General features: G+C 41.3%; 1 protein-coding gene across 1 annotated transcript in view; it reads right to left on the bottom strand.

Moving 5' to 3' along the window:
- Positions 1-4,482: 4,482 nt before the first annotated feature.
- Positions 4,483-13,364, bottom strand: part of ADAMTS18 (ADAM metallopeptidase with thrombospondin type 1 motif 18) — a 138,219-nt gene continuing 129,337 nt past the window's right edge. The window contains exon 24 of the mRNA XM_089689821.1: positions 4,483-12,854. Coding sequence (XP_089545947.1) covers positions 12,721-12,854 — 134 coding nt within the window. The 3' untranslated portion in view covers positions 4,483-12,720. The remainder of the gene's footprint in view (positions 12,855-13,364) is intronic.

The raw sequence follows: 13,364 nt of genomic DNA, 5'->3' as shown, positions 1-13,364 counted from the left end.
GCTGATGGTATAAAATAATCGGGTGGAGTGACCATTTGGAAACTCGGGCACTGCCCGAGGGCACGGGGTCAGTAGGGGGCCCCATGAGATGCCCCTGGTACCTTTTTCATAGGCTTTTTTGAGTTTGGGCAAGGACACAGGGGCACCATGATCCCCTATTGCCCAGGGGCCCCATGAGTTGTCAGTCCGCCCCTGAAAATAATATATGCTATAACCATAGATCCCCTTTCAGGGTAATAAGCATGATCTCTCCAGGTGCCGGATGCTTAATAATACACATTTCCAACAGTCTGTAAATGCAAAGCAGAATCAGTGTTTCCTTTAAACTTCTTTTAGTAATATCAGCTACAGTATAAAACCTATTATTCATTTTGTGGTTCCCAGTTACCATCCTTAAAGGTGGTTCTCACTTGTGACCAGTAGGTGTCAGCAACATACTAAGCTGACAACCAAGCGATCATTAATTTTAATTATGCAAGGTCTGCAAAAAACTTTTGCTGGGGAATCTTTATTCCTGAGACCAACCAGCAAAGCTAGAGATAGAATAAAGAAACAAACAAATCACAAGACATTGATATAGATCAATGGTTATTCGGGTCATATAAAAAGGATCAGTCTGGAAAAGTTTCAGTTGTACACAGGGGCAGACTGACCATTTGGAAACTCGGGCACTGCCCGAGGTCCTGAGTCAGTAGGGGGCCGCATGAGATGCCCCTGGTACCTTTTTCATTGGCTTTTTTGAGTTTGGGCAAGGACACAGGGGCCCCATGATCCCCTATTGCCCGAGGGCCCCATGAGTTGTCAGTCCGCCCCTGGTTGTACATTCAAATTGCAGCCCAAGGGCGAACTGACCATTTGGAAACTCTGGCACTGCCCCAGGGCCCGGGGTCAGTAGGGGGCCCCCATGAGATGCCCCTGGTACCTTTCTCATTGGCTTTTTTGAGTTTGGGCAAAGACACAGGGGCCCCATGATCCCCTATTGCCCGGGGGCCCCATGAGTTGTCAGTCCGCCCCTGTTGCAGCCTTTTCAGTAGATGGGGCTTGGGCCGATAATTACAAATATCCCAGGTTAAAGAATAAACATTTCATATTCCTGGTTGTGCCTACTGTACCATGTACTTTTATGAAAAAGTATCCTGTTCTCTTTGTATTGCTTCCTTTATGTGAAATCCCTGGTGTTCCTGCCAGTCCCTCTACTTTCCCATTTTAAAAAAAAACTGATCACACTATGCATGAGAGCACAGCATGGGCAGTACACTAACTGTGCTGGGAACTCAGTGTGCTCTCCGCCAATAATCAGATGTGTCCTGACATGACCTTCCTCCCAACACCAGTCACTGGGAATATCAGTGTGCTGCTATTTCTCCTCCCCCAGCTCTCTATGCAGCTGAGAACAGAGGGTAGGTGATCACTTATAAAAAAAGGGTGGGGGAGAAGGATATTTAAAATGTTTTTCACTTCTATACACAAATGTTTTACCTTTCATCTCTATTTTAAACTATATGGGTTGTTTTACAAGGTGAGGGTTTAGATATACTTTAAGTTCAATGATCACACCTCTCAAATTTTCGGAACCAGGAAACAGACATACCTACATTAGAGACAGATAACAAGGTTCTGTTATATTTCCATAACATCACTCAGGTAGGTTGCTAGGATGTATATAGTTTGATTTAATATAGTGTGCTGCTGCTGTGATTGGCTCCTCAGTATCCAGGAGACTTTGGAAGGTTCTGGGTGAACAGGAGTGACCCATACAGATCAGCAGCATGAATATGGCTGCAGTTCCAGCCTATTACACGGTGTGGTGCCCCTGAGCATGCTGGGCACTAATATTTTTATTTAGTGAGCACAAGCGACCTGGGTTCTTCTTCCTCTTCCTCTGAGAAGGAAGTTCCAGCCAGAGGAGGCGGCTTTCTTCCCTGGCTCATGCTGCTAGGAGACCTAGGGTGGGTGACCTGAGTGACAGGATGCTGAATCCCAGGTTGCTTCTGAGAGTACCAGGAACCGTAAACTAGGGAGACAGTGCAGTAAAGTGCAGTTAAGATCGCACCATTAATGAAATTGAAAATACAACATAGATCAGGAACGTAGTCAAAACAGAAACCAGGGTTTGGATGCCAGCGCAGGTAATCAGATGAGCTAGGGTCAGGAAACCAGAAGTCAGCGTAGACAGTAGCAAAAAATCAAGAACCAGAATTGGAAGAGTAGTCAGCCAGACAGAGTTGTACATGGGAACACAGGGAGGAATACACTGGAGATCATAGACCACGCAAGGGCAAATAGGAAATGAGCTAAGCTGCTAAAATAGCAAAAAGGGTTGGCTGTAGGCTGGACTAATGAGACAGGTAATGGTATCCAGGTGAGTCACTGTGGAGACAAGTGGCTGATAATTAACCGACATCTGAGCAGCTTCTGAACACTGAAAGGAAAGAGCTGCTTGTTAAGTAGCAGGAGCCCAGCCCTGACATAGAGCTGACTGAGGGGGATGTCTACAGATCTTGTCTGGTATTACAGAGGAAGGTGGCCTGCATCAAGGGCCTTGTAAGTACAGACTGTTCTATATGGATGCTGGGATTTGAGCTGTTCAACCCCCTCGGGACCTACATAGCTGCTGAGTGTAAGCTAGAGGGGACTCCGGCTGGTATCCAGAAGGGCCACTAAATTCTACATATCTACAGAGGGACTCTGCTCCATTTTTATACAGTCATCTACACAGTGAGCACATGCGATCTGGGTCCTTCTTCCTCTTCCTCTGAGAAGGGAGTTCCAGCCAGAGGAGGTGGCTTTCTTTCCTGGCTCATGCTTCCAGGAGGCCTAGGGTGGGTAACCTAAGGGCCAGGATGCTGAAACCCATGTTGCTTCTGAGAGTGCCTGGAACCATTAACCAGGCAGAGACACTGCAGTTAAAATCACACCTTTAATGAAATCGCAAATATAACATAGATCAGGAACGTAGTCAAAACAGAAACCAGGGTTTGGATGCCAGCGCATGTAATCAGATGAGCCAGGGTCAGGAAACCAAAAGTTAATGTAGTCAGTAGCCAAAAGTCAGGAACCAGAATTGGAAGAGTAGTCAGCCAGAGTTGTACAGGGGAACACAGGCAGGATCACACTGGAGATTAAAGACCTCGCAAGGGCAAAGAGAAAATGAGCTAAGCTGCTAAAATAGCAAAAAGGGTTGGCTGTAGGCTGGACTAATGAGTCAGGTAACGGTATCCAGGTAAGTCACTCTGGAGACAAGTGACTGGTAAATAACAGATAGCTGAGCACAGGGGCAGACTGACAACTCATGGGGCCCCCGGGCAATAGGGGATCATGGGGCCCCTGTGCCCTTGCCCAAACTCAAAAAAGCCTATGAAAAAGGTACCAAGGGTATCTCATGGGGCCCCCTACTGACCCCGGGCCCTCGGGCAGTGCCCGAGTTTCCAAATGGTCAGTCCTCCCCTGGCTGAGCAGCACTGAAAGAAAAGAGCTGCTTGTTAAGTAGCAGGAGCCCAGCCCTGACATAGAGTTTACTGAGTGGGATGTCTACAGATCCTGTCTGGAATCACAGAGGAAGGTGGCCTGCAGCAAGGGCCTTGTGAATACAGACTGTTCTACATGGATGCTGGAAATTGAGCTGTTTAACCCCCCTCGGAACCTACATATTCAAGTGCTGAGTGTAAGCTAGAGGGGACACCGGCTGGTATCCAGAAGGGCCACTAAATTCTACATATCTACAGAGTGACTCTGCTCCATTTTTATACAGTCAGCTACACAGATTCATTAGGAAAACCCAGAGATAAGCTGTCCTCAAGTGTGCGTAGTTTGATTCAGAGTATCCCAATATATCCCTTCCTTATCCCAGTTCAAAAACAAAATAAAAACAACAAAAAAACTAAAACCCCTAGGCTGATCATTGGAGTAATTATCAGAAGTTGTGTGCACCTGGTTGTAGAAAATGCTGTGTGCTTGGCTGTGGGAGAAGATTTAGGGGAAAGCCAGGGCAAGATACAAGCAGCTCCTACAGGAGTAGCACTAGATATATACTGTAAATACCAACAACCGGTGGCATGAGTTGATAATGAGTGAGTTTCTAGAATTATAAAATTAAAGTGACCCCCAGCCTTCCCCACCCAAGTAGCATCTATACTGTGTAAGAGTGGTGGGCCAATAGCGATTGAATGAGGGAGAGTGAGCCAGTTGTAGGCAGATGTAATTTGGTCTACCTGCAGGAGTTGATGGCCGCCACGCAGGGAGAGCAGAGGACAAGGGAGATCTCATACTGATGTTTCCCTGAGGCCTCTGTAGGTGTCATCAAGGGAGACGCTCTCTGATTGGAGGTTGTACAAATATTTTTAAAGATGGTTACTATTGTTTATTTCACCCAATGGAAATATATTTAAAGTACCTTCTTTTTTTATATATATATATATATATATATATATTTTTTTTTTTTTTTTTTTTTTTTTTGTAGTATCATAGTAATCAGCAACCCAATACAATTTAAAACAGTTTATTGGGAAATGTACAGCACTTTAAAAAAAACAGGATTTCTTACAAATCAAAATAAATATAACATTTCTTGCTATAATACATTATACTTGACTTTTTTAATTTTATTTCAAACATTCAGAGAATCAACCTCTTTTAGTGCCATGGAGGTTGCAACACACATTCTCATATAAAATAATGGAAAATGAGCATAGAACGTCTTACCAAATTTTATCAAACCCACTATGGATTCAACATACAGACCTGTCTGTACATTATTTTTTTTTATTTCTTTATAAAAATTTTATGTACATTTTATGCCTACTTGCTATCTTTCTTAAGGTGGGGCAAAATATGATTTCATGTAGAACTATCTTCAAGGTACAGGTTTAGCACTATTTGAAGAAAATACAGTTTTATTAGGTTGATCATTTTGTCACATTGACACAACTTTTATTTATTTCAAGTGGCTCAGAGCTCCAGTCAAATATTTAAAAAAGAATAAAAATGAAAAAAAGGCAAATGTGCATCATGTAAGGTTATGAATATTTGCTTTTTTTTGTTATTTATTTATTTTTACATTTCTGAATAAAATTTAGCAGTACCTGCACTGAAAGGCATATATCAGTTCCCTGCAGTTGAAGGCAAGTGTTTAATCATGGCATTTGGTGAATGGAAAAATGGGTTAGTCATGGCCCACTTGGGACATATAAGCCCACCGATACCCTTCACCCACCAACTGCAGAAGGAGGCATATACCAAAGAGGATTGTGGTCACATGACTTCCAGCAAAAGCATTAATAGAGGTATTTCTCTTGTGATTAAGTATTTTACTTATTAGACTACTAGGCTGTTCTTCAAGTGCTCTAGGTTCATTTGGTGTATGTTGTTTCTATGTTTTCTTAACAAAAAGTATATTTTAGTTTAAGATCACACTTAAACAGGGGCGGACTGACCATTTAGAAAGTCGGGCACTGCCCGAGGGCCTGGGGTCAGTAGGGGGCCCCATGAGATGCCCCTGGTACCTTTTTCATAGGCTTTTTTGAGTTTGGGCAAGGACACAGGGGCCCCATGATCCCTTATTGCCTGGGGGCCCCATGAGTTGTCAGTCCGCCCCTGCACTTAAATACATCTGAATAAAACCCAGGAATATACAGTATTTGTATTTACAGACGCACCTTGGGGTAGTGAAAGTTTTTTCACATGTTGGATGACACTCATGCAAACTTGACGGATGATTTGCTCAATAGTAATTGTATTAAAGGGACTTTAAATGGCAGCTCATAAAATACAATACATATTAGCCACATATATAAAAATTCTAATTGATTAGTCACCGCTTGTATAAGTTGATAAGCTCAATGCATTTCGTAGCAAAATTTACTTCGTAAGGACCTGATGAAGTGGGTTTTACTACGAAATGCATTGACCGCAGTTTACTGAAATGAGATATCTATAATTTCCAGTTCCATATGAGTGGTCACAACACATACAGAATAGCTATATAACAAGTGTATGAGTGTGGTTGTTATTAACATGGCTATGTTGGTCTACTTTAAAATGGCAGCTCCTAGAATACAATAAATGTTAGCCGCATATATAAATATTCTTTTTTATTAATCACAACGTATATAAGTTGATAAGGTCAATGCATTTCGTAGAAAAATTAACTTCATCAGGACCAATGGTGAAAGAGGTTAGGCGCATTCAAAGAGTATACAATAATGGCTGGAGTTGGAACTGGCTTTCTTGCGGCCCATTGTTTGAATAGTGCACTACAGTACAGCAAGAGAGGACTCCAGTGGCCTTGGCACCCGGCTGATTGCAAGGAATCAAGGAGGCTATATATATATATATATATATATATATATATATATATATATATACTGGCTTGTGAGCGGTGAAAGGGGTTGGGTTTGTTTACAATAGTGGTTTCATTAATTACTGCTACCTGGAGAAGGAGGAGGATGGGGAGACCGCTTCTCCCAAATGCACCATCTTATAACAGGACACTCAGGAGTTCGGGATTTATCCACTTTCATATAATAGTAACTCCCAATCAGGGGCGGACTGACCATTTGGAAACTCGGGCACTGCCCGAGGGCCCGGGGTCAATAGGGGGCCCCATGAGATGCCCCTGGTACCTTTTTCATAGGCTTTTTTGAGTTTGGGCAAGGACACAGGGGCCCCATGAACCCCTATTGCCCGGGGGCAAGTCCGCCCCTGCTCCCAATTATTTCCTTCTGAGCACTCCTTCATTTATCAAGTAATTGTAGTATCTAATGTCTCACATTAAAGCGGAACTAAACTGAATCTGAGTACCATAAAACAAAAATGCTATTTAATTCATTTTTAATATTCAAAGCAAACACGCCCATTCATCCATGTCTCCATGTTTTATTTTGCTGAGAAAACACCCCCTAGCATTTCTGGTCTTGGCCATCTGGAGTAAGGGCAGATGATTCATGTAGCATTTACTTCCTGGAATCTATCTGCCCTTAGCTCAGGTATACAGGCAGGAGAGTGTGCTTAGTTGAGGAAACCCCTCCTGAGGACTCCTTTGATGTATGACATTATTTTCTTAGGCCTAGAAACTAGTAACTGAAGAAAAAAAAAAGTTTAAAACAAGTAAAAATGATATACTTTCCTATCCATTTACTAATTATAACAGCATAAGAATTATAAATAAAATTGTTGATTGGGAGAGTGAAGTTCTGCTTTAAGCACACCCATTATTGTAAAGCCTGTGGGTGCTGCGTATCCTTTTTTACCTTTGGTGCTGATGAAGTGGATTTTTTTTACGAAACGCGTTGCCTGTAGTTTACTGCTAGTGAAATGGGATATCTATCATGTATAATCCATATGAGTGGTCACTACACATACGTAATATCTATATAACAACAAGTGTATTAGTACGGTTGTTAAGCCCATGGCTATGTTGATCGCTATCTTTATATAAGCTGCTACTAATAAAAAGGATTTTTTTAATATATGTGGTTGAAATATATTGTATTCTGGGAGCTGCCTTTTAAATTCCTTTTACTATAAAGTTTTAACAATTATTTCTAGCTGTATAGTTTCTTCTATACTCACCTTTTTCTATCTCTACAAGCAGATCTAAACAAGCAAGGGTGCTAATGAAAATTTAAACAGTTCAATTTTGGGGCAAAGCATAATCACCATACTTCTAAGAACCATTACAAAAGAGTTCCCCTTTAAGTCATTAACGTGGACATAAATTAAAGCATTGTCATATACGAGAGTAATTCAACATATTGTTGTGGCTCAAATGTTATACACACAGACCAGCCTGCAATAGTTATAGAAAAATGTGCCTTTTGATTTTCCAAGATGGTCACTGGAACTCACTACGGTCTAGAATTAATGCTGAGTTAAGTAATCAAAGGCTTCAAAGTTACATTTTGTGCTGCAGCTAAATTGGACCTTAGGTATGAAGGATAACTGGTAGGATTAAATGGCGTTCCATAAATATACTCCTCATTGCCACGCCTCGTAAAATTATAGTAGCACGTAGCCATGTCTGAGGCCTGCTGGGTTTGGCAGTAGCATTAGCTTTCTTTATTCCTTTGTAAGGAAACTTAAATAGCCACAATTATTATTATTTTTACACTCATGTCCTATTTTTTACCCTTTTTTCTGAGGCCATGTAAAATCGGTTCTAAATGTCCTCTACTATGCCAACACACACAGGTTTGCTGAGATGACGTAACAGCAAAGATAGGACTAGATTGCAGTCTTAAAGTGATTGTAAACCTCAGACATGGAAAATGAACAAAGCATATCCCTCTATAGTGTGTACTTGTCTCAATTCAGAGCTCTAAGTGTCTGCTGCTTCATTCCTCTGCTATCAGCATGAATCACTTCTGACAAGAGAAAAAGAGTGACAGGGGAGGGTACAGCCTGTGACTGACAGCCTCAGCTCTGTTGCTGTGAGCTGTGTGAAGGGGTTGTGTCCGTTCTCTCAATCAGCTCTCAGAGCTCCCTCCACTGATGTAACTTCAGCTTCCCACCCCCTGCTCTTCAGAGCTGAGAGCTCCTATGCAGATAAACAGGTACAACTTATGTAGGAGGATTTGTTTCATCTGTGCATCACTTGAGGCCAGTTACTTCTTAAGGTATATGCAAGGGTTTACAACCACTTTAAGGGAAACAGAAGGTATCTATATGTACAATTAAAATGTGTCCCTAAACTATTTATTTTGGTTTGGATAGAGCCTAGAAAGGGTAGCGGGTCTGTCAGTTTTTTTTGCTGACTGTTGCCCTGCTACAAATTTTATCATTATCATCTGTCACTTTTATTACCCTATTGACCCCTCAGCATCATTAAAATGAGACTATTGAGGGAACAAAGGCTAAACACATAGCAGGAGATATAAACAGTGTTGATGGGGGAATCCCTCCCACGCAGCCATTGTATTCTCCTGGAAGGGGGTGCTAGTAATGATCACATGTAAAATCCAACAGGCTGGTTTTTGATTGATCGATCGATCAGCTTGGGTACATTCAGCCTGCCCATACATGGTTCAAATCTCAGTTTACTAGTCTAAGATAAAACGGAAACCTTGGTTGTATATCTACTGCATGTTGCTGGGTCTACAAGGCAAGATGGAGCATAGTTTCTTTTATTACCCACATCTGAAAATCAAGAGGGGGGTCTTAGTATGCAAATTAGAGTGACCATGGTCCTTTGCAATTGGATCAGAACACGCTCTCTAATGTGCAACAACAAAAGGAGAATGGCATCGGGGAGAAAAAAAAACAACAGGTCTTAATATGCAAATTAGCGTGCTCATGGTACTTTTCAATTGCATCAGAACACTCTCCCTAATGTGCATCAACATATGATACATGGGGAAAAATGCTGGCTGCTAAGTGGATCTGTTGCTGCTGTTGGGGGTCTATTGTTGCTGGGGTGGTATTTTGTTACTAGGGTCCATTGTTGCTGTAGGGGGAACCTATTTTGCTGCTTTTCTTGTTACCGTTAACACTTTCCATAAAAATTACTTTGCACTACAAAATGATAATTGGCTTTGTATTCTCTAAAAGGATCACCACAGCATACTAAAAGTAATAGGTCAGGGGGATCTCCTGGGGGGAGAGAGAGCAAATATGCTAATTAGATACAATGCTCGCCCTAAGTTAAAATAGTATGGTCCAAAACCATCATTATTGATGGAAGGAGGGGTGAGCCGTTAGCTCAATGCGTGTCCGATCCAACAAACCGAGCGGGCATCTGGGAAATAGTAGGGGTTTTCTGGGTGGGAAATGACAGACAAATTTGCATATTTTTGAATAAAATCCCACACTTCTTGAGGCTGAGCCAAGAAAAGGAGTATGCATGATCCTTTGCAATTGGATCAGAACACTCTCCTAATATGCAACAACAAGAGGAGTATGGCACATGGGGAAAAAAAAAATATGGGTGTTTTGCTTGTACCTGGTGTCAATTTTCACTTATCAGCCTTTGACTAAGATCAAGTGTAGTATCTGTTCTTATCAGTGTCCAGTAGGGGTGCTCCGCCATCATTCTTGTTGGCTGTATAGTATCCCTGCTGGTATGATGGGGGCTCTGAAGGCTAGTACCGGCTGGAACAGAAGCTGAGTGGTTGCCTCAGGAGTGCTCTTAGTAGCACATGGGGGTGGGATCCCAAGTGTGAAACGTGCACAAGGTCACCGGTCTAAACACTTTTCCTGCACTGTGCCTTTTAGGGCTAGGCCTTTTGGCTAACTCCAGGGCAATTTTTATGCTACAGGCCTCAGGGCCTAGCCAGTGCACAATTGCACAGCCACTTTTTATTTATTTATTTATCTCCCATGTATTTGTCACCTTTTACTTATGTGTGTGTTTTTATCTCACGGATGGTAGGGTGTGGGTCCTTGGTCCTGCCCTGAAGTCTAGGGGGAGAATGTGTGGCCTTTTGGTTCCTTCCTCCCCTGTTCAGGGGGGGGTGGGAGGGTCTCTCTTTGGGAGAGCCCCCTGACCTAGTACTTGGTGGTCGGCTTCAGCTAGCCACAAGGAAAGGGGTCTGCCTGGCCTTTTCGCTAGGTGGACCATGTGGAAACCTCAGTCCCTGTCAGGAGCCTAAGTGCACTTTTTTGTGTTTGTGTTTTGCACTTGCACGTTTTTGTTCATGTACAGGTTTTTTGTTTTTTTTTACACCGTACTTGAAAAACAAAATAGTGTAAAGTAGGGAACTACAAAAGTAAACCACACATCTCTAACACTATAAGTTTAACTTTTAACAATCTCCTAATAGTGTTTTTATATGTTGCCCAATCCCCAGTTTAAGGTACCCCTGTATGAACACATTCTAAAATGGGAAGACAATAAAATGCAAACACCTGTTAGTGCCTGTACACTTTTAAGAGTCTTTTTGCCCTCTCATGAAAATTTCAAGACTTCCCTGCATTGCTGAAGATCTACCTGCCTCTTCCTGCCACCTGCACTTTCCTGCTAGCCAATTACTACGATCAATGGCCTACTAATTTGTGGGCAACTTAGTCATACTGGAACATTTCCTAGGAGTATTTAGAGTAACATGTCGTGGTATGTGGTATCTGGCCTCTAAGACCAAAAGCTTTTAGTGGGATTTACACCATTACTACTAAACAAATGGTCAGAAAGTGATTTATAGGAAATAAATACAAAATCACCTTACTTTTCCAGCAGTAAGGCAGAAAGCACCATGGATAGATTATGATCATATTAATACTTTACATTGTCCAGGCCAAATAGCATTGACCAACAGTCTCCGTGAAGTAAGCACCAGAGTAGGACCATTGTTATGATCCAACTTTATAATGAAGAGAAACATAGAATGCATAAAGCTAGATCTTTGAGTCTAGACTTTGAAGTAACTGAAGATACAATCAATATGATTAACTGAAGGCTACCAGTTTTGGTGGATGTCTGTATCTCTGAAAGTTCACCACTGGGGCCATTCTTTTGGTCCACTGAATAAATGACTCATAATGGGAGACTTTTATGGCTTAAAATACATACTTGTAGGATACAGTCCACTAGAGTTTCATCTCAGCTATTTTCCATTTCTTAATAAATATGCACACCTGTTCAGTGTTGAATGTGCAGCTTTTACATAATATTTATTTTTCCTACAAGAAGCCTTCCAGTAGTATTCAAGTGTTGAATTGTTATTGCAGCCATCTTTTTTTTTTTTTTAAATCAAAGAAATCTCGAAAATGCAGTTTCTTAATGTCAGTAAGACAATTTAGGTACACGTATCCCTTTGAGAATCCATTGGCGGTCACAGTTTTCCATGAATGGGGTTCAAATATTATTTCATTAGGAACAGATCCAAAGCTGCAAACACTGTGTCCCATATCATATGGGGCTAAAAATCCCTGTATTGTTAATGAAAGAGCACCAGGTGAAAAGTGTGGTCAAGAAGGACATCTTGTATGGACATCAACAAAGAAAAGCACATTTAACTTCTTGGTATATGAGTTAATGGGCGTTTCTTTTTCATGAAAGCACCTTAGAAAGCAGTTCAGTGTTCTTGTTGCTAAAAACAATGTTTGCCACATAAAATGTGGCTGTAAACTCCACATTGGAAAAAAGGAAGCTTCAAATGAACCATCAAGACAAAAGCTCTTTCAGTACGTAATGTACCTTTGGGTACTAATAATTCCTATGCTGTGTACTACCATACTTCTCATAACCTTTGTGATTGCAAACTCCATGGTGGAAGACAAAGGAGTACAGTGGGACACTATTCTTGATCACAGTTCTGTATAGACACTAATTAAGCATACATGTCCTCTTGTATTTGCGGTTGATCATAATTGATGTTCATCTCCAAATGCAATTTGCAGTATTTATGTTGCTTCATAATTTTTGCTTTATTTATGGTTGCATACTCAATACTGAGGAACAGTGGAGCACCAAGTGACATAGTCCACACTAGATGGATCTACTGCTGCAACTTTCCATACTCCTCTCCATGTAAATGTAAGTAATTTTATTGCTATCCTGAAGCCACCTTGTGTAATTTCTTTGCAATATGAGTTCAGTTGTTATTTTTCATTGCCCTGGAATGCAGCTACGGCTACACTTCAGTCAATTTAAAATCTGATTATCTGGAAGTTCTTGGTGCCTTCAGATCTCTATCTGGAGGATCAAACGACAGTTTGCTGATGATTAACGTCTTTCACTTTATGAATTTGTTTCACAGGATTTTATACAAATTTGCCTTCATTGGGAGGTCAGCCAGTATCACCATAGTGCTTCTTCCTGGTGCATGACTTACAGCACTGCTTCCCATAGAATTTGTGATTGCAGACTCCATGTTGGGGCACTAGGGAACACCAGCTGAAATAGTCCACACAAGATGGATCTTCTGTAAAACAAAACAATGTGCCCAGTTAGTGCAAATGTAGACTTTCACTGGTAAAGAAAGCTATACAAAATATATTGTAGCTATACACAAAAAACATAATATGTATCTGCCATTGCTAGTAGAAGAGTGAGGGTGTCCCTTCTCTGAATCATTCAGGATTGATTGAATGAACAGGACTGTTTAGGTGCATGCTTCTCTTTTAAACTTCAGTTCTAATGTTGGATGCAGTGTGGAATATGCAATAATCATAGTTGTGAATATAATAAAGAAACTGTACAATATCCTGATAAAGCTAACCAAGGACCTTAATGGGTACTTCAACATGCAAATATTGGAATGCTTGAAGCTTGTTTATTGGCCGTGTATGTACCTGTAACTGTAAAGAAAGTAAGGAGCAGAAAGCATGGCAAAACATTTTAGGTACAAGCTTATCTTGGGGAAAATAATAGTGACCTGAAAAGTTTTCCTTGTTTATGGCCAACCTTAGGGTCTATATCAACTCCAAATTTC

The sequence above is a fragment of the Staurois parvus genome, unplaced genomic scaffold (genome assembly GCF_062004578.1).
Source record: "Staurois parvus isolate SC_StPar_1 unplaced genomic scaffold, SC_StPar_1.0 ptg000498l, whole genome shotgun sequence".
Taxonomy (NCBI): Eukaryota; Metazoa; Chordata; class Amphibia; order Anura; family Ranidae; genus Staurois; species Staurois parvus.
The sequence above is the reverse complement of the archived record's forward strand: the minus strand, read 5'-3'. Positions and strand labels throughout refer to the sequence as shown.